Genomic DNA, 24,335 nt, shown 5'->3' on the forward strand with positions numbered 1-24,335 from the left:
AGAGTCAAGAAGAGAATAAAAGTATAAGAACAGAGGGAAAAAAAATACTTAGAAGAATTTTTTTTCACTTATATACATCCAAACTATCAAGGGTGAATGTAAACCAAGGGCATTTTCAGACAGACTAAGGCATAAAAAGATTTTTCTCTAAAACAACCTTCTTAGGTTATTATTGAAGATATTTTCAAGAAATGAAACTAGGAGAAAGGCAGCTATAGTGTAAGGCAACAGTGAGCAAATTAAGCAGAATAATAAAGGGAAGGCTCAACATTATAGCTGTATAATAACCCTAGAATCAAGAATCTTCTAAAAAAGAGTTATCACAATCAGAAGTAGTAGATTTGGCAGAAATGAGTGCAAGAAAGATACTATAAAGATGATAAAGTTAACAATATGCTAGGCGATCAGTAACAGTTGGAAATTTCAAGAAAAATGAAAACAACTGTATTCCACACATTCAACAATCATGTTTAAATTAGAAGAAAAAGTCAGTGGTTCTGAGAATGAAAGAGAGGTCATTTGTTATAGGAGACTGGCAAATAAAGAAGCAGAAGTATTTGGATTATTGTGAAAAAAAGCATTGTTGTTGTTGTTGTTAAGTGCCGTCGAGTCGGTTTCGACCCATAGCGACCCTGTACAGGGTTTCCGAGGGTGTAAATCTTTACGGGAGTAGAAAGCCTCATCTTTCTCCCGCGGAGCAGCTGGTAGTTTCGAACCGCTGACCTTAAGGTTCGCAGCCCGATTTGTAACCACTACGCTACCAGAGAAAAAAAGCATATTCTTCATTAATTAACTAAAAAATAAATAAATAAAGATCATTTAAAACTTTAGTACAAAGAAAAGGCAATTATGACTTAGATGGGCTAACCATTTACCAAATCTCCTTTTGCCTTGAGTTTAAAGCTGACTTTATTTCCTACCATTCCATGAAATGATATGGGACCACATATTTGAATTCTTACCAATAGAATGTGTAGAATATACACCACTAGGACATACCCATAATATTCCCATGCTCTTTTCTCCTTCTCTGACAACTGGATGACAATAAGACTAGTAACCTTGAAATCTGGATATGAAAGATGGCAATCTCAAAATTATCACTAACATCAGAATTAACTGCCAATATAGAAAACTCCTTTTGGATTTAATAAAAGGGGGGAAATGTGTTCAAGCCAGCTAATGTAATGCTAACTAAACAAGCAGAACAAGAAATTCTTGGCTTAAATGTGAAACCAAATTAATTATGGAGTTATTATGAATAATTCTTTGAGGCTAAAAAGAATTCATTTGAACTCTCTTCTTTGAATGACACAGAGAATATGTTACTGGAATCATAGATGAGGGAATCTAATTATAAGCATATTACTTGGCTCTGTGGTAAGCAATGTTTACAGTTAAAATGATACAATTGTTGTTTATTGTTTTTAAACTTTTATAAGCAGGCTTTTGACTACTTAAGAAGAATTTAATTATGATTATAGAATAATATGTAAATATTAACAACTTTGATGTAGAAAAAAGTATATTAACACTGAGAAAATATGCAGAAAAAAACAGGAAAATATACTAGAAAGTCCAGTTAACCATATTCATGTCAGTGGGTTAATGCTTCAGACTGCAAAGCCGTTTGAACGGCAAGGTCAGCGGTTCAAGCTCACCAGCTGCTCCTTGGAAACCCTATACAGGGTCGCTATGGGTCAGAACTGACTCGACAGCACTTAACAACAACAACACAACAATCTGGAGATGTAAGAGATACTGTAAAAACTGAAGAAATAAATATAAAACTTTAAGAAAAATACATGTACAAAGACATGTGTAGAAGTCAAAACTATATTTGGAGAAAGAAGGTGTGTAAAGTGGGTTATACATAGAAATCAATACCCATAAAAAGATGTTAATTCAAAAAGCTTAAAATTGATAAAGCAAAATATAAACATATTAGATATTAGAACAAGGATAATAAAAATTTGACCTAAGAATTATCAGAAATTATTAAATACTGTTGAGACTGTGACATAGGGCATAGGTGTTCATAGAATGTTGCTTTTCAGAATAAAACCTTCTGAATTATTAATAATCAATTTTTGCCAGGTACAGCATTCAAATTTGTTTTAGAAAATTATTGTATTTGGATAAACAACTTTTAGTAAAGACAGGATTATATAATTAAAAGTATAGCTGAATTGTTTTAATTTCCATGTCAGATATTGGAAATAAATGCCAACCCAATTTGAGACTTTATTTTCCTACTTTTAATACAAAAATGATAATCATTGTTTTGCATACTATGTAAGATATGAAGAACAAACAAGATAATGCATTTATGGGCTTCAGCACATTTATAAATTCACTCACAAAATGATTTTTAGATGACTTTCTATGTTAGTTTATTTAAATTGAGTATACAATGCTTATACAGGCTACTACGTGAAGAGCGAAATATAGAAAAGTAACTTATTTTTGACATTTTATAACAGATTATGTTTAGAGCTTTTCATTTAGGGATCTCTGCAATAGCTGGATAGAATTACTTACTTTAGCACTGTTTGCAAATACAAAGTGCTCATCATTGAAAGACTAACAGCCTGTTAAAAGGTGGTATCTCCATAAGAAAGGCTGAATCTCTGGCTGGATTAGGCTAGTGTTTGGTTGTTGTTTTTACAAGGAGTGACTGATGAGCTTGAATGGCTGACTTTGCAGTTCAAACTGACTTTGCATTAACCAACAGCACCACATCAGTGTTTGATTGTTGTTGTACTGTTATGTGACATGCAGTCGGTTCCGACTCATAGCGACCCTGTACAGGGTTTCCAAGGCTGTAAATCTTTATGGGAGCAGAAAGCCTTATGTTTCTACTGCGGAACAGCTGGCAGGTTCGAACTGTTGATCTTACGGTTCACAGCCTAATTCATAACCAGTACGCTACCAGAGCGCCTTTCAGTGTCTGATTAGTGTTGTCTTATTTCAAATGATACATGCTTAATACAGAAGTATGAACTAGCTTAGTTTTCTCCAGATCCAACAATATCTCACGTCCCCAAAAGTCTATATATTTTCGATTTGTGATTATATACATTGTGTAAAGCAGTTGATAAAAGATCAGACTACTACTTGAAAAGAATGATATGAAGAATTTGTAAGGTTGGCGTGGAAACAGTCACTGAAAGGACCAAAGGGAAATTATCAAAGAAATTGCCCAACTTTGTGGACTAATCTGAGAAAATTACTACTTCTCACTTGTGATTTCTTTTTGGTCACATGATTAGATTTCTTATAGAGAAGAATATTCTGTGTCCAGATTTGCTTGTAATTCCTTTCCATATCTTTGTTTAATTCTATCATAAATCTGAAGACCATGGCTCACCTTAGGAATTCTCATTCAAAGAGACCATTTATATATTTATTGTATTAAATATACATATATATTTGTCTTCCAAGGTCATAGACTTCACAATAATTTATGATAAATCCTGATCACTAATGATATTAATGGTTTTACATTAAAGTTGAGGAAAAACAAAATAAATTCAGAACATAAGCAAATCCTAGGTAATATAGTTTATTGATTCTACCTATTTCACTGTTATACTCTTCCTTTGATATAAATCATATCTAAACATACAGAAACAGTGAAATATTTTTAAAGTGTAGAAGAGATAGTAAGAATAATATGCAAAAAATGAAGTGCAATTAAGGGAAAAAGTTAAATGGAAAACCTCAAGGATCAATGGAAGAAACCTAAATTATGTCTCCAAGAAAAAGTAATCTGAAAAGAGATTATCAGTTTTTCCTGAGACCTGTTTGAAGTATACAGTTTTAAGTAAAACTGATTTACCCTATATTTTAGTATCAACTGTATTAACTATACGGAGTCCTGGTGTGGCACTGTGGGTTAATGAGCCAGACTGCAAGCCGTTTGAACTGCAAGATCGGCGGTTCAAGCTCACCAGCTGCTCCTCGGAAACCCTATACAAGGTCACTATGGGTCGGAACAGACTCGACAGCACTTAACAACAACAGAATATTAACTATATGGAGTCCTGGTGTGATGCTGTGGTTTAATGCACTGGACTGCAAGGTCAGTTTGAACGGCATAGCCAGTGGTTCACGCTTACCAGCCATTCCTTGGAAACTCTATACAGGGTCTCTATGAGTTGAAACAGATTGTACAGCACTTAACAACAACAACAACAACAACATATTAACTATTTTGTTGTTGTTGTTAAGTGCCGTCGAGTCGATTCCGACCCATAGCAACCCTGTACAGGGTTTCTGAAGAGCAGCTGATGAGCTGTTCAAATGGCTTTGCAGTCTGGCGCCATCAACCCACAGCGCCACATCAGGACTATAGGGTTATATTACTATTATGAACTATAGGGTTATATTATTTTTTTACAAAGATAATTGCATAAATCCAGGTATGGTAAACAAAGTAATGTGTCATTATTGAGATTGAGTAATTCCACTTGGAGTGAATTGTAGACGTTTTTAACATGGGCAAAAATTCATTAGAATGGAGGTTAAAGCAATTCCAGGGGCCAAATAACTAGAAATTTAAGGAAGCAGAAAACATGCATTTCATTCTTATAGACTATCTAACTCTATATTACTGATATATATGCCAATTAGCTATGTCTTTGTTTTGAAACTCCTAAAATGAGTTTTTCTTAGTGAAGTAAAGATCTACTTTTTAAAAGTCATTGTATTAGTAAAATAGTATGATTAAAAAGGCAAAATATTTTGGGACTGTGTGATATTATCCACTGAAATATCACATTGAGCACTTGAAATATTGTATTCACCTATTTCCACCTTATTTTAAGGCATTCTAAAATGGAAAGTCTCCTTAAATGATCTATATTTAGTTATCTCAAAGTATTTGTATATTTTAATGAGAAAATAATTAAGGAACTTAGAATGGAAGTCAAGTTAAGTAGGACATTTAAATATGCACATCAAATCTTATAATACTATGATAAGAGATGATTAAAGTATACAGGAACCCATAAAAATTATGACATGAAATGAGGAAAAATTTTAGTATTTGAGGGACCTATAAATTTGTTATTGGTTTTATAGAATGCAGCCATGGTTTCTTATATAACATGTAGTATTACTTTTAGAAAAAAGAATAAACTGACATGCTATAATGCAGCATGAAATGTTCTTTTATCATTTAAGTCGTAGCTCCTATAATATCAGCTCTGAGCCCATTTACTTAGTACAGGTGTCAGTTCACAAGCACAAACTCTTTGTACAATACCTCTGCAAAATGGAGCTGGAAAATCCCATGATGCACCATTCCCAGGGCTAACAATGCAGGTTAGAATTGCATGTCCTTCCAAGATATAACCAGAGAGACAGCTGTATCGGATTTTGTCTCCTATGTTGAATCTTGTTCCATGAAGAACTCCTTTCAATATCTCTCCAGGATTTCCACATGTGTGGCTAGGTAACACTATCCAAAGAAAAGAAGAAAGAGAAAACAATAAGAATAAAAAGAACTTTTTAATGAAGTCAATTTATAACAGAATGTAGGCTCTGCTTTTAAATTATAAAATTAACCAAACATCAGCATAAAGTATTTTAATTTCACCTAAACAAAATTTCTTCATATTTTAGAAATATATGATATACAATACTTTCATAAAATGTTATGTAAACATGTAAATGAAATGTATTTTCTTACGGAAAAAAAATCCAATTCTGCTTGGAGTCAATATCCTGTATAACTAAACTATTTATCTAATTATGAGATTCTACATTCCCATTTAATTAGAAATCAAATCAAAGTTTTAGAGAGAGATATCTGAAAAAGCAATAAGAACTACAGCACAAATTTCTTATGCGACATTTATCCTTATTCTTTCAGGACTAGCAAATGCCTGATACACATCATTGATCAATATTCAATCAATGATTGATGAATAAACGACTGAATTAAATTATATATGAGACCCTACATTAACGCAATAAACTTTTAAAAAAAAAACAAAAAACTGTCATTATTAGATTTCAGACCTTCTGCCAAACCTCAGGCTGCTAACCCCAGGGTCAGCAGTTCCAAACTACCAGCTGTTCCAGCGGGAGAAAGATGAGGCTTTCTGCTCCCATAAAGATTTACAGTATCAAAAACCCTATGCAGGGTCGTTATGAGTCAGAACCGACTCCACGGTACTTAACAACAACAACAAGTACCAACCAGGATTCCCTATCATTTTTATATTTCAACTACTATGTTCATTTTATCTCAATAATATGATTCTGATTGTTTTTTCTTGACATTTTCACTTTTTGCATTGACATCATTCTCTACCTATGTCAATTACCTTTAAGTCTAATCAACATGATGCCAGTCAGAATTTGTAGAACTTGCTTTTGATCCATTAAATACATGAATGAATGTTATGATTGTTGGCTATTCTCTTCATATTTCTGGCTCCAATTAACCACAATATTATGGACTATTCCAATAAACCAATGCATTTATTATTTACATATTTTTTAAAATGGAAAAAAAAATATAAAGAAAAATTATTTTGTATCTGAGTCCATATGCTATCTGGGTGTGTAGGTGTTTTTATATGTAGTTACAGGGCAATTTTTCCTTTTTGCTTATGTTTTTAACTTGAGAAATATGAAGAGCTTCTCCAGTAACAGAATGTGAAACCTCAGTATTTGTAATTATTTTTATCACGGCATCACTCCAATATGGACAAACTGAACTATTGGTAAGCATTGGAAGTTAGATATTTCATATTATTGACATGTTTATGAAATCACTGTTTACATACTCTAAATGTTCTTAGTGCATATTAATATATATATATATATATATAGTTGTTGTTGTTGTTAAGTGCCTTCAAGTCGGTTCCGACCCATAGCGACCCTGTACAGGGTTTCCGAGGGTGTAAATACTTACGGGAGTATATATATATACACTCTTGTTGTTAGGAGCCATTGAGTTGGAACCGACTCAATAGCGACCTTATGCACAGAAGAACAAAGCACTGCCTGATCCTGGGCCATCCTCACTACTGTTGCCATGCTTGAGTCCATCAATGCTGCCACTTGGCCAATCCATCTATCTCATTGGGGGTCTTCCTCTTTTTCTCTGACCCTCCACCTTACCAAACATGATATGCTTCTCCAGCGACAGGTCCCTCCTGATAATATGTCTGAAGTATGAGAGACAAAGTTTAGCCATTTTGGCCTCCAGGGAGCACTCTGGCTGCACTTCTTTCAGAATGGATATATTGGTTCTTTTGGCAGACCATGGCACTTTCAATATTCTCCTCCAACACCATAACTCAAAAGCATCAATTCTTCTGCCATCTTCCTTATTCACTGTCCAGCTTTCACATGCATATGAGGTTATTGAGAATACCATGGCTTGGATCAGGTGCACCTTAGTCCTCAAGCTGACGGCTTTACTCTTCAACACTTTAAAAAGGTCTTGTGCTGCAAATTTGCCTAATGCAATATGTCATTTGATTTCTTGACTGCTGTTTCCATGAGTGTTGATGGTTGATCCAAGAAGAATGAAATACTTTATAACTTCAATCATTTTTCCATTGATAAGAATGTTGTTTATTGGTCCAGTGGTGAGGATTTCTATTTTCTTTACATTGAGATGTAATCCATACTGAAGGCTGTGCTTTTTGATCTTCATCAGTAAATATTTTAAGTCCTTTTCATTTTCAGAAAGCAAGGTTGTATCATCTGCATATCGCAGGTTGTTAATGAATCTTCCTCCAATCCTGATGCTACATTTTTCAACCCAGCTTCTCGGATTATTTGCTCAGCATACAGGTTGAATAAGTATGGAGAAAGAATACAAACCTGTCACACACCTTTCTTAATTTTAAACAATTCCGTGTTCCCATGTTCTGTTCGAACAACTGCCCCTTGGTCCATGTACAGATTCCCTATGAGCACAATTAAGTGTTCCGGATTAAGTGTTCTGGATTACTCATACTTGGCAATGTTGTCCATAGCTTGTCATGATCCACACAATTAAAAGCCTTTGTGTAGTCAATAAAGCATAGGTAAACATCTTTCTGATATTCTCTGTTTTCAGCCAAGATCCATCGGATATCAGCAATGATATCCCTTGTTCCACGGGCTCTTCTGTATCCAGTTTGAACCTCTGGAAGTTCTCTGTCAATGTACGCTTGCAGCCATTTCTGTATTACTTTTAGTAAAACTTTACTCACATGGGATATCAAAGAGATTGTCCAATGATTTCTGCATTCTGTTGTGTTACCTCTCTTTGGAATGGGCACAAATATCGATCTCTTCCCATCAGTCAGCCAGATAGTTATATGAAATCAGTATACAAAAGTCTATGTGTATGTTAACACATCAGGAAATAGTTCAATAACATCTACATTTTTTTCTTCTTGTTGAAGAAGGAAATTCTGCATTAATCTCACATTTGTTATCCAGAAGGCAATAAGTCTCCCGAGTTTTTGATTTGTTTGGTGCTGCTTTAAATTCTATTAAAAATGGCATTTTACTTCATTTGACTTTCTAATTTAGAAAAAAGTGTCAATTATATTGGCGGGAGCATCTGAATTTAACTCTCAGCATGCTTCTCAGTTAGCATGAGCTAATGGATCTCATGGTCAGAGACATCAACACCATATCAATCATGAAGAGAAAGAGACAATCAGAGAGAAAGAGAATATGAAATAGAATGATTTTGGTATATTTCATTGTTGCTTATGAGTCTTTTGAATTATAAACCTTCTTAATTTAATTTAGGAACCTTTTCCCATTATGTCCATTAACTGATATTAGTACTATTTAGTAGAAGGTACACATTTACCATCCACTAGTAGACATGTTCTAGCATAATGTTTCCCAAAGACAAGTGTATCAGGGTAAATTTAACATCAACTAAAGATAACCACATAATATAATAACTTTCATAACTGGAACAATCAAATGAGTCATTCTTAAAATTAAGCTTACACTGTAGAAATTTTCTACCATTTGTTTCTGTTGAAAATAGAAACAAATAATATTAACTAACTATAGGACAGGAAGATTATCATAACACTATTGGACAATAATATACAAATAGATCAAAAGATGTTATTGCTGCATGGATAAGCTTTAGACTACATTATTTTCACCATTTAAATATACTTTCTAAAGTATATTTCATTAAAAGTAAAGCAGAAAACAAAATAAACACTGGATTGTGCAATGGTAATGGGGAAAAGTGTAGAAATGTATTCTTTAAGTTTTTTGTTGTGGAAAAAAATCATCCCTAAAAACAAAGGTTTCCCCAAGCAAGTCTCTAAACATCCCTTAAAACCTTTAAGAGTTAGATATAACATTTGGACAAATAAACTACTGCTAAAATTCAGAAAGAAAATACTCTGCTCTTCAGTTTTATCAAATTAGTGAAGCTGTTTTATAGGAAAAACTTAATGCAAATATTAAAAAAGGGTAAATGGCAGAGGAAAAATAGCAATAAATAGATCATAATTTTATTACATAACTGCCAAACTACTAAGTTGGCAACTTTTCTGGGGTCACAATTCAATTCATGATATTCCACCTTTGGTTCCCCAAAAATCTATGTGTCCTTGTTGTTGTTGTTGTTGTTAAGTGCCATTGAGTTTGTTCCGACCCATAGCGACCCTGTAGGGGCTCCAAAGAGTGACTGCTGAGCTTGAACCACTGGCCTTGTAGTTCAAATGGCTTTGCAGTCTGATGCATTAGCCCACAGCACCACACCAGGACTCCATGTGTCCTTAATACATGCAAAATATTTTCACTCCATATCATCTCAAAAGTTTTAAACTAATTCCAAGTCCAAATTTCAGCCTAGAACAAAATTATTCTTTATCTAGAATATAAATTTTCAATTCCAAAGAACCATGGTAGGACAGGCACAAGGTAGACATTTTCATTACAAATAGGAGAAATTGGAGAAAAAGAAGGGATAATGGGCATCAAACAACTCAAAATCTCAGGAGAACCATTTACATGAGCTCTCAAGGATTGAAGAGAATCTTCTGTGGCATTGTGGGTTAATGTGCCATACTGCAAAGGTGCTTGAACTGTAAGGTCGGCGGTTCAAGCTCACCAGCTTCTACATGGAAATCCTATACAGGGTCTGTTGCAGACCATGCAGACCCGGTCAGGAGTTCGAGGCCCTGTGGGCCCAAGTGTTGCAGACCATACAGGCCGAGGGCTCTGAGGAACAAACTCTAGCCACTTAGTAGACATAGCAAACTGTCTTTCCTCTTATTCATTTATGTTTATTATTAATTTCATACATAAAGCCTTGATATCCACAGATAAATGTAAGAACCTTTCCTAGAAGCTGAGACTGTAAAAGGTTTCAAAGGTAAAGCTGTTCTCCTAAGGATTAACTAAAAATAGTTTGGCTACTTCCTGGTTCTTTGTTCTAAGGACAAAAGGACACCCTCCCTAAAAGTGTTTCCAGGTGCAGCCCTATTCACCCAGGCATCTCGCTTCCTGAGAAATCTGGGCTGGGCAGCTGACTCAATGGGACTCCTCCCAATCCTCCTTCTCCTTCCCCCATTTGAGGCTAGGTGCTAAAAGGCATGTTAATTAAGCTTAAGAAACCAAGTTGCAGTCGTGAGATTCGAACCTGCAAAGTACAATGTAAAGTTGCCTGAATGTCTGGAAAATTATGTATGTTAGCTGTACCTTGTCTTAGTCCCTCCCAGTTTTGTGTAAAGTACCTCCCCTAAATAAAACGGAGGCACAGGCCAAACCAGGTGTGCATTACAGCTTGGAGGGCATGCAGTACAGTTTGCAGGGCAATGCGTTGCTGCCTGCAGAGGCCACGATGCCTGTGGTCCAAAGTCTGCCCACCAGTGATGCATCCACTCTGGTTTCAGGGTGTCTCTCTGTCTCTCTCATTGTGTCTTGGTATGTCTTTATATATTTCAACTGCCGCCAGATATCCCTACCTCGTGAACCAAACATCCGTTTTCGAGGCAGGTCCCCGACAAGGGTCGCTATTGGTAGGAATCAACTAGATGGCACTTAACAACAATAAGCAGTAATTAAGGAGCCCTGGTGTGGTGCTGGTTAATGCGCCAGACTGCAAAACTGTTTGAACTGCAAGGTTGGTGGTTCAAGCTCACTAGTTGCTCCCAGGAAACCCTATACAGGGTCACTATGAGCTAAAACCGACTCAACGGCACTTAACGATAACAATAACAACAACAACAAAGCAGTAGTCCTGTTTTCCACACTCTGGATATTGATGATGACCTCTGAATTTTGAGTGGAGGCCCCTCAATCCTGGACTTTAGCTCTGTTTTCTAGGCCCACAGAATAGCAACCTTGCTTCCTTGTTTTGGAAGTCTCCTTTTGCTAATACAACTGAGTGGCAATCCCAATCACTTGGCCTTGATAGACCCAATTCTTCAATTCCATGGACATGGCTGCCCCACTCCCTCAACTTTCGGTTAAAAGCTTGGTCCCACGCCCCTGGAATTCATGAAACACAGCCGTACCACTTCAGAAATGACTTGGTGAGGATCTGTGTTGGGGACATATGCAAGTACTGAGACATTGTGGCCCTGTGACAACATGAACGAAAATCCAACCCCACCCTTTTGAGACCCAGAAGGCCACATTTCCATCATTTGAGACTCAACAAGTGTGGACCCTACCTCTATTTTCTATGCTTCTTGTGCTTAGTTTCTGTTTCCTGGTTCTTTGGTCTCTCATACACTTGAAGCCTCAGACCTCTTGGTCAGGACCAGCCTTTGTCCTGCTACATTAATTGCTATAGAGTTCTTTAGCTCTACCATCAAGTGTCTAGAGGCACCCAACTTAACCAGCAACATGTGGTCCAAAGCACTGGGATCATTTACTTTGTGGATTGGCAAGCCTAGCGATCTCCCCCAACAAATGCCCACAGTCATTGCCCTCTGCCAAGAAGCCTCCTGCTTGAAGGCACTCAGCTCTCTTGCTCTCAATTTCATATGCCATCTCATGGTTATCCCGCTGCCTGCCATTCTTCTACCACCACTAATTGCCATTTTCACCATTTCTGGAGTTACAACTTTCCTCATTTCCTTCTGATACCACACCTGAATTGCCTTTGACAATTATAATTCCACCAACAGTGTCTCCAAGGTAATCTAGGCTTTTACTTTTAAAATAAATACATTAGAAATCTTCCATCCTCTACCAATTTCCCAAGTACAAAGCCACCTCTATATTTTAGGTATCTAGAGAAAAGCACTCCACTATCCTGATACCAAATTCTATCTTGGTTATCTAGTACTGCTATATCAGAAATACCACAAATGTGTGGAGTTAACAAACATAAATCTAGTCTCTCAATTTGTTGTTGTTGTTGTTATGTGCTGTGGAGTCGGTTCCGACTCATAGCAACCCTGTACAGGGTTTCTGAGGCTGTAAATCTTTATGGGAGCAGAAAGCCTCCTCTTTCTCCTGTGGAACAGCTGGTAGTTTCAAACTGCTGACCCTGAGATTAGCAGCCCTATTTGTAACCACTACGCTACGAGAGCTCCTTTAGTCTCTCAATTTGTTGTTGTTGTTGTTGTTAAGTGCCATCGAGTCGGGTCCGACCCATAGCGACCCTGTACAGGGTTTCCGAGGGTGTAAATCTTTACGGGAGTAGAAAGCCTCATCTTTCTCCCGCGGAGCGGCTGGTAGTTTCGAACCGCTGACCTTAAGGTTCGCAGCCCGATTCGTAACCACTACGCTACCAGAGCTCCTTCAGACCACTGGCTCTAGGGAAAGGCTTTCTGTCTCTGAAGGGAGATCCTTGTCTCCTTTCAAAATCAGTGGGCCTTGGCACTACTTGAAGATCTCTTATAGGTCTTGGCATCAAACTTCTCCTGAGTCTAGGAGGTTAGCAGCACAATGACCCTTGCTGGGTCCAAAGGATAAACTCTTACTGCCTCTCCTTTCCATGGTGGTAATCAGTTTCACCTCTTTCTAGTTATTTTTCTCTTTTTATCTGTCATAAGATCAATGGTGACGCAGACCACACCCTGAGGAAACTCCCCTTACAGTATAGATCAAGGCTCTGACCTGAGTAAGGGTGTTGCATCCCACCCTAATCCTCTTGCAATGATTGGCTAATCACATCAGATTATATCATGGGGATTGATTACATTATTACACAACTGCTGAACCGCAAAGAATCATGTCTTAGCAAAGTTGGCACATATTTTTGAGGAAAACAATTCAATCCACAACAGAGTGTGCCTGTGCCTATACTTGGTGTGATAATTACAACTGCTGTGCATAATGTATACGCTTCCTTTTCCAGGTACAATTCTATCTGCAGTAGCTTTGGTAGTGTAGTGGTTAGCAATCAGGTTGCTAACCTCAAAGTGAGCAGTTCAAAATTACCAGCAGCACCACAGGAGAAAGATGAGGCTTTCTGCTCTCGTGCAGATTTATTGCCTCAGAAACCATATACAGGGTTTGCTATGAGTCAGAACCGATACCATGGAACACAACCATCATCAACAGCAGTAGCAATGGTTATTTTCATCAGCCAAATCCATAAAACCACTATACACGGTAATGAAATTCTATATTTCCAGATCAAAGACAGCCTATTCTTCTCCCATATAGAAAACCTAGCACCTTAGACCACTTTAATCACCTCAGATTTTGTTTTTGTCTACAGATTTTGGTTTATCTAACCACTTGATACTTATTGATATTAGAATTACAGATACATAAACCCTATTCTTTGAAAAGCTGTTAAAATAAAGGAAAAATAACAATTCATACCACATTTTTTTTTTTTGCATTTTCAGCTGTTTATTTAAAAAAAAATTTTTTTTTCCTGTCAGAAAGAATTTCACAAAGAGGAAGAAAGACAACAAAAAGGGACAGAGCAGGAGAAAGGTGTGAAGACTAAACAAGATAACATGTTGTTGTTGCTGTTGTTAAGTACTGTTGAGTTTATTTCAACCCATATCGACCCTGTACAGGGTTTCCAAGGAGCAACTGGTGAGCTTGAACCACCGATCTTGCAATACAAATAATTTTGCAGTCTGACGCATTAGCCCACAATGCCAGGTGTGAAGACTAAACAATATAAAATGCTGTTGTTGGTATGTGCCATGGAGTCGATACTGACTCCGAGCCACACTGTACAGGGTTTCTGAGGTTGTAAATCTTCAACAGAGCAGAAAACCTCATCTTTCTCCTGTAAAACAGCTGGTAGTTTTGAACTGCTGACCATGAGATTGGAACTGACCCCACAGCACATAACCACCACCACAGGGAAGACCAGTTATTCAAATTTATGCATCAGCCACTAAAGCTAGTGAGGATGAAATAGAAGAATTCTACCAAATTTCATCATTCTGAAATTGATCAAACATGCAATCAAGATACATTGATCATTCCTGGTGACTGGAATGCAAAGGTTGTGAACAAAGAGGAAAGATCAGTAGTTGGAAAATATGGCCTTGGTGATAGAAATGATGCTGGGAATCACATGATAGAATTCTGCAAAATCAATGATTTGTTCATTTCAAATACCTTCTTTAGACAGCATAAGAAACAGTTGTACACATGGACCTCACCAGATGGAATGCACAGAAATCAAATTGAGTACATGTGCAGAAACTGATGATGGAAAAGCTTCATATTATTAGTCAAAACAAGGCCAGGGGCAGATTGTGAAACAAACCATCAATTGCTCATATGTGAATACAAAATTAAGCTGAAGAAAATGAAAAGAAGTCTACAAGAACCCAAATGACCTTGAATACATCCCATCTGAATTTAGAGATCATCTAAAGAACAGATTTGATACATTAAACACTAAAGACCGAAGACCAGAAAAGTTGTGGGATGACATCAAGAAAATCATACAGGAAGAAAGCAAAAAGTCATTAAGAAGACAAGAAAGGAGGAAAAGATCAAAATGGATGACAGAAGAGACACGGTAACTTGCTCTCCATCATAGAGACACTAAAGCAAATGGAAGAAATGAGGAGGTTCAAAATCTGCACAGAAAATTTCAAAGGTCAGCTTGAGAAGACAAAGTCAAATATTACAATGAAATATGCAAAGATCTGGAGTCAGAAAACCAAAATGGAAGAACACCCTCAGCATTTCTCAAGCTGGAGGACCTGAAGAAAAAATTCAAGCCTTGACTTTTGTTATTGAAGGATTCTCTGGGCAAATTATTGAATAATACAGAAAGCATCAAAAGAAGATGGAAGGAATATACAGAGTCACTGTACCAAAAGGAAATGGCCAATGGTCAACTGTTTCAATAGGTAGCACATGATCAAGAGCCAATGATATTGAAGGAAGAAGTCCAAGGTGCATTGAAGGAATTAGCAAAGAACAAATGTCCAGGAATTGGTGGAATAAAAAGTGAGATCTTTCAAGAAAGTGAGGCAGTACAGGAGGCACTCATTCATCTCTGCCAAGAAATTTGGAAGACACCTATTCAGCTGACTGATTGGAAGAGATCCGTATATGTGCCCACTCCAAAGAGAGGTGACCCAATGGAATGCAGAAATCATCTGACAATCTCTTTGATATCCCATGTGAGTAAAGGTTGGCTAAAAGTAATATAGAAATGGCTGCAAGCACGCATTGAAAGAAAACTTCTAGAGGTTCAAGCTGGATATGAACAGGATGTGGAACAAGGGTTATCATTGCTTATGTCTGATGGATCTGGGCTGAAAGCAGAGGATACCAGAAAGATGTTTACCTGTGCTTTATTGACTACACAAATGCTTTTGATTGTGTGGATCATGACAAACTATGGACAACACTGTGAAGTATTAGTATTCTGAAACACTTAATTGTGTGTTCCCGTGTTCTGTTTGAACAAATGCCTCTTGGTCCAGGTACAGATTCCTCTTGTATTAGTATTAGTATCTAGAATACTAGGAATCTGTACCTGGACCGTTGTTCGAACAGAACATGGGAACACTGAATGGTTTAAATTAAGAAAGGTGTGCAATAGGTTTATATTCTTTCACCACAGTTATTCAACCCGTATGTTGAGCAAATAATCTGAGAAAACTGTGTCATCAGGATTGGAGGAAGACTAGTTAACAACCTGCGATATGTAGATAATACAACCTTGCCTGCTGAAAGTAAACAGGACTTCAAACATTTACTGATGAAGATCAAAGAGCATAGCCTTCAGTATGGATTTCATCTCAGTATAAAGAAAACAAAAATCCTCACCACTAGACCAATAAACAACATTCTTATCAACAGAAAAAAGATTGAAGTTGTCAAGGACTTCATTGGATCAACTGTCAACACTCATGGAAGCAGCAGTCAAGAAATCAAAGGACGTATTGCAATTGGCAAATCTACTGCACAAGACCTTTTTGGGGTGTTGAAGAGCAAAGATGTCAGCTTGAGGACTACACTGTGCCTGATCCATGCCATGGAATTCTCAATAACCACATATGCATATTAAAGCTGGACAGTGAATAAGGAAGACAATAGAATAATTGATGCTTTTGAGTTATGGTGTTGGAGGAGAATATTGAAAGTGTCATGAGCTGCCAAAAGGACCAACAGATCTTTGTTGGAAGAAGTGCAACCAGAATGCTCTTTGGAAGCCAGGATGTCCAAACTTCATCTTTCATACTTCAGACATATTGTCAGGAGACAATATGTAGCTGGAGAAGGATATCATGTTTGATAAGGTAGAGGGTCAGCACAAAAGAGGAAGACCCCCAGAGAGATGGATTGGCAAAGTGGCAGCATCAATGGGCTCAAGCGTGGCAACAATTGTGTGGTTGGCCCAGGACTGGGCAGTGTTTTGCTCCATTGTACCTAGGGTTTCTATGAGTTGGTACCAACTCACTGGCACCTAACAACAACAACAATGGTATTAATGGAGTCCTGGTGTGGCGCCTTAGGATAAGCAATAAATCCTGGATGGCAAAGTCAGTTTTAACTGCAAGGTCAGGTTCAAACTCATAAGGCGCTCCTCAAAAACCCTATGTAGGACCACCATGAGTGGGAACTGACTTGATAGCATATAACCCAACAACAACAATACTGTTAATGAAGCCAAATGTAATCTACAAAATTAGGTTGTGTCTTGAGTCAATCTCTTGAGATATAAAAGGAGAGAGAAGTGAGCAAAACTCAGAGGGATCTACTACCACCAAGATAGAAAAAGGAGAATTAAAATATTTCCTTTGGATCTGGAGTTCCTTCACTATGAAGCTCAATGAGAGCCAAGGAAAGACTGATACCAAGATATCAAGGAATACCTGGCCTACAGAAGCGGAAAGAAGATAGAGACCTTTCCTGGAGCCCACAGGAGAAAGCCTTCCCCTAGAGCTGGCATTCTGAATTTGGACTTCGAGTCTCCTAAACTGTTAGAGAATACATTTCTGGTTCTTAAAGCCTTCCACTGATTATCTTTCTGTTATGGTGGTATTAGATGACTACGACAAACAGTATAAATCACTAGGAATTTCATTTTAAAAATTTCAAGGTATGCCTAAATTAAAAAACAACAACAACAAACATGAATGGATTCATTCTAGGTCCATACAAAGATTTATGAAGAATGAAAATCTAATGCTGGGCAAAACTAATAAACAATCAAATAAATTCAGCTTAAGTGTCATTTCCATCTAGTGCATTTTAAATAATTTTTAAGCAGAATCCATAAAGATAGTAAATGTTTCTTTGTCTCTCTACATTAGGGAGATTATATTAAGTATATTTATAAAAATACTTGATTGACTTTACTGAATTGATTTGAACCCTACTGTTAATTACCTTCCTATAAGTAATTTGTGGTCTTTCCCACAGATGCTTCAAGAAAGAACTTCTTACTAGGGTGATTTTAATTATTCTCCCAGTGCAGATATTTGATAATGTGAATGGATTTCTTGAAAGAAACACACAATTGTTTCCTTTCATGGCAGGTTTCCATCAGATCTCATGAAGCCAAGTTTGTATACTCAGGGCTTGAAACATAGACTGCCATTCTAATTATGCTCATGGAAATTCTCTCCATAATACTTCTCATTTGCCAAGTGCATCTGGTCACAATTCAGTGACTTAATTAGGCGATCACATCAAACCTTTAACTCAACTGTTTAAATGATTAAATGAATGCCATATTAAATCCCATTGCAAAAAGAACAGTAGAAACATGATACATTGATAAAACAAAGTGTTAATATTCATTACTGAATGGAACAAAATGCTAGCTAATATCTTTTCTTTTTTTTGTCAAATCTATCAGAGATGCAATATCATTTTGCATATGTACAATCAATGAAATTTCATTAAATGAATTCATTTGTAAACTGCATCCCAGAGGGCCTATGTCAAACCATGTTTATACTATGCCTCATTGCAGCTTAAGGAAATAAAACTTTAAGTATCCACATGACATAAAACACTTGAAGTGCTAATCAATAATATTAGATATGTATGCTTATGGTCTGTTTATTGCTGAACATTCTCCTCTCTAACTTTCTTCCACCCTGTAGGGAAGGATTTTTAAAAAATCTAGTTATATAATTGCTATGAACACTTAAAAAAACAGATTTTCAAATCTTGAAACCTGACATTTATTCACTTCACTGACTTTATGAATCACAAGCAATTGGTAAAACAAGAAGATGCTGAGACAGCAGTTACATGACAAAAGCAATGAGGATTTCTCAGTAGGCAGCAATTATTCAATGCCTTCCATTTCAAAGTACCATTCTCCTCTGTGAAGAGAAACAATGGAAGGAAAAGTCTTATATAAATATAATTACTTTGAAAAGTAACAGGAGCTAGGTGAGAAGAAATCAAAGAGGAAGTGAGTTTTCAATATATTTAAAGGTAAAAGGGGCACATTTGACCAAGTTAGAATGGAAAGATACTTTTTACATTGTTGTTGTTGTTGTTAAGTGCCTTCGAGTCTGTTCCGACCCATAGCGACCCTGTACAGGGTTTCCGAGGGTGTAAATCCTTACGGGAGTAGAAAGCCGCATCTTTCTCCCGCGGAGCGGCTGGTAGTTTCGAACCGCTGACCTTAAGGATCACAGCCCGATTCGTAACCACTACACTACCAGAACTCCTTACTTTTTACATTAGGGCAAGGTATATAAAGCTGTATCCAATATGGTATCTGACAGACTTGGTTTTTTTTTGTTTTGTTTTGTTTTTGCCACAGACACAGAATATGCAATACTGGGCAAATTATGTATACTTAAGTTTCTGTTTCTTTTAAAAGGGAATGAAAAATAAAGCTTGCTCATTAATTTATTGACAGAATGTGAAAATCTGAAAAGCACATAGGGATTCTAATATATCCCAATTTCACAAACAAAATAACAAGGACAAAGTGTATGAATCAAGATAGTCATTAAAATGGGAAGATGCTTATAAAATGTAAGCCTTGAGGTTCCAGGGCTTGTGGAAAATTTCTACTTAACCATCCCCAACAGTAATTTCTCAAATGTTCTTTTCTTATTAGGAATTTCATCAAGTAAGTGTTTCTATTAGTGTATTTTTTTGTGTGACCCTCCTGGAAGAATATTTGCATTTTTGTGCAAAATCGTGTAAAATGAGAAAATTTAGGGGGTGAAATTCTGAATGTATCCATAAATGAGGTAGAAGATACAAGGGGCATATTTATAAAAGTGTCTTTGTTGTTAAGTGCTGTCGAGTCGACTCCCATAGCGACCCTGTACAGGGTTTCCGAGGCTGTAAATCTTTACGGGAGCAGAAATCCTCATGTTTCTCCTGCGGAACAGCTGGTAGTTTCTAACTGCTGACCTTGAGGCTCACAGCCCGATTTGTAACCACTAGGCCATCCTGTGGAGTTGATTCTGACTCAAGAAACCCTGTATAGAGTTTCTAAGGAGCAGCTGGTGAGCTTGAACCACTGACCTTGTGGACTTTGCAGTCCAGCGCATTAACCCACAGTGCCATATACATTATATAGTTTAACAGTCAAAATGAAGTAAACCCTATTGTTATCACCATTTTTGAGTGGAGAAAATTGACAAAGAGAGATTAAGTAGCTTGCCTATCTATGGACACACAGCTGGTAAGTAATAAAACAAAACAACAAAAAACTCAAAACAGAAAAACAGTTGCCGCAGTATATATTCTGACTCATGCAGACCTCATGTTAACAAAACAAAATAGCAGCAATGTAATAGAACAGCATTCCATAAGGTCTCCAACTTTGTGCTAGACCCTTTTCCAGTTGGTTTCGAGTCATAACGGCCTTGTACATAGGGTTCCAAGGAGTGGTTGCTGGGTATATACAGCCAATCATACAGTTAGCAGTTCGGTGCTTACCCTACAGTTCCACACAAGGACTCAAGAAGTTTATATAATGTAACAACTTTTACTTAGTGTACTTTTAAAAAAAAACTTTTATTTTTAATTTAATGAAGGTTTACAGAGAAATTCAACAATTTTTTTATATTCAACAAATCATACATTTTGATTCATCTCGATGATTGCAATCCCTCTGTGTAACAGCAGTAACCCCACTTCCTACGTGTGGCTCTTATTTCCCTTCCACCCTCCTTCTTATCCGCTCTTAACTTTGTCCTTAGGTAAATGTTGCACTTCTGCTTTTGAATGCTTGGCCATTCCATACTAGTGGTGTTGTACTTTTATAAACTCTTAGATGAAAATTGGGACACAAAGGTGAGTTCCGTTCTAGAACTGAAGAGTGGTTGACACCCTGAGTCTTTGGTTCCTCCAGTCTCTTTCTGCCTGGCATGGCCAGTCTCTCTTTTATAATTAACAAATTTCATTTTGAACCTTGCTATTGCTCTTTGTTTTTAAATTTGTGGAACATCTCAATGGACAACTCTAGAGGTAAGGTGGCAAAAAAGAAAGAAAGAAAACTTCCTAAATTTCTTCAGAGAAGTACATAAATAGGAAGAGGAAATATGAACTTCTGAAATTCCTAAACTTGATGAATGGAGGAAAAGTAGCCTCAAAAGTTTATGGAAAAAATCTATTATCTTTAAATTCCATTTTACCAAAAACTTTTCAAGCCTTTTTGTATATCATACACCAAAGGTACATAGAATATTACCAGAGATAAATAGTTGGTCATTTCTCAATGATAAAGGAGTATGTTTATCAAGAGTACATGCAATTGTAAATATGTGTGTGCCTAATAAGAGAAGCAAACTTTGATAGTATTACATTGAGAATATATTAAGCTAAATTGTATTTGGAGATGTCTAAAATTATTAATAGACTCAATATAAATATTTGATAGCTCAAGTATATAGAAAATCAAACTTCTAGTTTGAATCATGGTTACAGGGGTCACCAGGCATATTTTAAAAAAATGATTTAAAAATAATTAAAGAAAAAGTATCAATATTGTTTTTAAGGGAAATTTTATACCTCATAATTTTTATGTTATAAATGGAGAAAGGCCTCAAATAAATCACATAAGAAACTCAGGAAGAATAACAAAATAAACTAAAAGAATGAGTAATAATACAAAAGAAGAAATTATTTCTCAATAAAGCTATTTGAAAAATGTTAAAACATTTAAAAATCTTCTCTCCTACAGATATCTTCTCTATATTTTAAGTTGTTATTAGTTCTTGGAATGCAAGTGTAAAGATACCACACATTCTGCCCTGATGACTGTCCACTGTATAGTTTACAGTAGTCATGAAAACTATCAGTTACAACACAGTATCCTAAGACACATGACAGAGGCCTTGGAAAAGAGCTATGAGAATAAAAAGACATGGACATGGCTTGAAGAAAATACATAAGCAAACCAATAAAAAATACTTCCATGTAAGTAAAACAGCACATTTGAAATTATGGCAGCATGGAATGCATTAGAAGGAGGAGTTTTGGAGAAAGAACAAGGGTGCCAGTTGTTGTGCTTAGGTTCCATTGAGTCAGTACTGATTCATAGCAAACATAAAGGCAACAGAACAAAACACTTCCAGGTCCTGTATCAACTGCACAATCATTGCTGTTTGAGCCCATTGCTGCTGCTACTGTGCAAATCCATCTTGTTGGATGACTTCCTCTTTTTCTATGACTCTCCAATTCACCAAATATGACATGCTTCTCCAGGGACTGATAATATGTCCAAAGGAGTGACAAAGTCTGGCCATTCTGGCTTCCAGGGAGCATTCTGGCTGTACTTCTTCCAACACAAATTGCTTTGTGTTTTGCAGTCCACGGTACTTTTAATTTTCTCCTCCAACACCATAACTCAAATGTGTCAATTCTACTATGGTCTTCCTTATTCATTGTCCAACTTTCACATGCATATAAGGTTACTGAAAATACCATGGCTTGGGTCAAGTGCACCTTAGTCCTCAAACTGACATCCTTACTCTTCAAGACTTTAAAGAAATCTTGTGCAGCAGCTTTGCCTAATGACTCTTGCTTCCATGGATGTTGATAGTTGATCCAAGAAAAATGAAGTCTTTGACAATTTCAATCTTTTCTCCATATATATGGATGTTGTTTATTGGTCCAGCAGTGAGGATTTTTGTTTTCTTTACGTTGAGGTGCAACCCATTCTGAAGGCTGTGATCATTGATCTTCATCAGTAAGTATTTTAAATTTTCTTTGTTTTCAGTAAGCAAGGATGTATCATTGTTAATGAGTCTTCCTCACAACCCTGCTGGGAACAGCATACGCAGACCCTGGGTTGATCAGTGGCAGCCCCATTAAAACACCTCTGAATATAATCAGTTTAACCCAGATGCTCTCCTTCTTCCTGAAAGTATATAGGAATATTAAGAACAATGTAGCATTTTAGGTATAGACAAATGAAGCCCTGTGCCTGAGATCTTGCTCACAAACAAAAGTTTGCAAAGTGTACAGAGACAGCTTGGCTCCTTTCAGGAACCTTGCTTTATGTTATGTATCCTTAAGAAACCGCATGTTGCTACTCTAGATCATTTAAGCCTAAAAGTTAATATATAACAGCTTGATTGAACCTTTTTTCTGTAAAAATAAAAATGTTAGATTGTTAAGAAAAACTATGAAAATATCTTAAAAGTTGTTCCTGTGAATCATTATGTCCTATTTTGAATGATTAATCACATTTCAGTTCCGTGTCCTGTCTTAATCACATCCTCCCTTTGTGACATCCTCCCTGAGTGAATTACATCCTTACTTTGTAACAAATCCCTCCCTAAAAAAGAGAATAAAAGGTTGAGGTAAAGTGAGTTCTGCATGCAATGCTGTGCAGTGTTGGGCAATGCTAGGCAATATGTTTGCAGATCTGTCTACCTGCCAGTTTGCATCATATCTGTGTGTCTGTCTTTTTTGTATATATTTCGTCTCTCTCTTTCTCTTATCACTTCTGCCACCAGATCGCCCTTCTTCGTGACACCCACATTTCCTTGTCGAGGCGGGACCCTGACATAGGACCTCAACACATCCTGATGCCATGTTTTTCTTCATGTAATCCTGCTCCTCTGATTATTTGCTTAGCATACAGATTGAATAAGTATGATGAAATAATACAACTCTGGTGCACACCTTTGCTAATTTTAAACTATTCGGTGTTCCTTTGTTTTGTTCGAAAACTGCCTCTTGGTCTATATACAGGTTCCTCATGAACACAATTATGTATTCCAGAATATTCATTCTCTGAAATGTTTTCCATAGCCTGTCATAAGCCACACAATTGAAAAAGCCTTTGTGTAGTTAATAAAGTACAGGTAAGCATCTTTCTAGTATTCTCTGATTTCAGTCAAGCTCCAGCTGATGCCAGCAATGATATCACTCATTCCAAATCCTCTTCTAAACACAGTTTAGACCTCTGGAAGTTTCTGTCAATATATGGTTAAAGCAAGTTTTGAATTATATTTAGCAAAATTTTACTTGCTTGTGATATTAATGATACTGTCTGGTGATTTCCACATTCAGCTGGGTCACCTCTGTTTGGAATGGGCACAAATACATATCTCTTTCTGTCAGTTTGCCAGTTTGTCTTCCTAATTTCTTGGCATAGATGAATGAGTGCCTCCAGTGCTGTGTCAGTTTTTTGAAAGACTTCAGTTTGTATTCTATCAATTCCCAGAGCTTTGTTCTTTGTGGCAAATTTCAAGTGCACTTGATCATATGATACCTATTGAAATGGTTGAACAGTGACCATTTCTTTTTGGTACAGTGACTCTGTGTATTCCTTCCATCTTCTTTTTTTTTCTCCTTACATCTTCTTTTGATGCTTTCTGCATCATTCAATACTTTTCCTATAGAATCCTTCAATATTTCAAGTGGAGGCTCGAATTTTTCTTCAGTTCTCTCAGCTTGAAAAATGCTGAAGATGTTCTTCCTTTCTGGTTTTCTAATTCCAGGTC

General features: G+C 36.6%; 1 protein-coding gene across 1 annotated transcript in view; it reads right to left on the reverse strand.

Moving 5' to 3' along the window:
* Nucleotides 1-24,335, reverse strand: part of CSMD1 (CUB and Sushi multiple domains 1) — a 2,529,117-nt gene that overhangs the window by 1,663,458 nt on the left and 841,324 nt on the right. Inside the window, exon 3 of the mRNA XM_006866725.1 lies at nt 5,270-5,464. Coding sequence (XP_006866787.1) covers nt 5,270-5,464 — 195 coding nt within the window. The remainder of the gene's footprint in view (nt 1-5,269; nt 5,465-24,335) is intronic.

Source organism: Chrysochloris asiatica, unplaced genomic scaffold (assembly GCF_000296735.1).
Source record: "Chrysochloris asiatica unplaced genomic scaffold, ChrAsi1.0 scaffold00095, whole genome shotgun sequence".
Lineage (NCBI taxonomy): Eukaryota > Metazoa > Chordata > Mammalia > Afrosoricida > Chrysochloridae > Chrysochloris > Chrysochloris asiatica.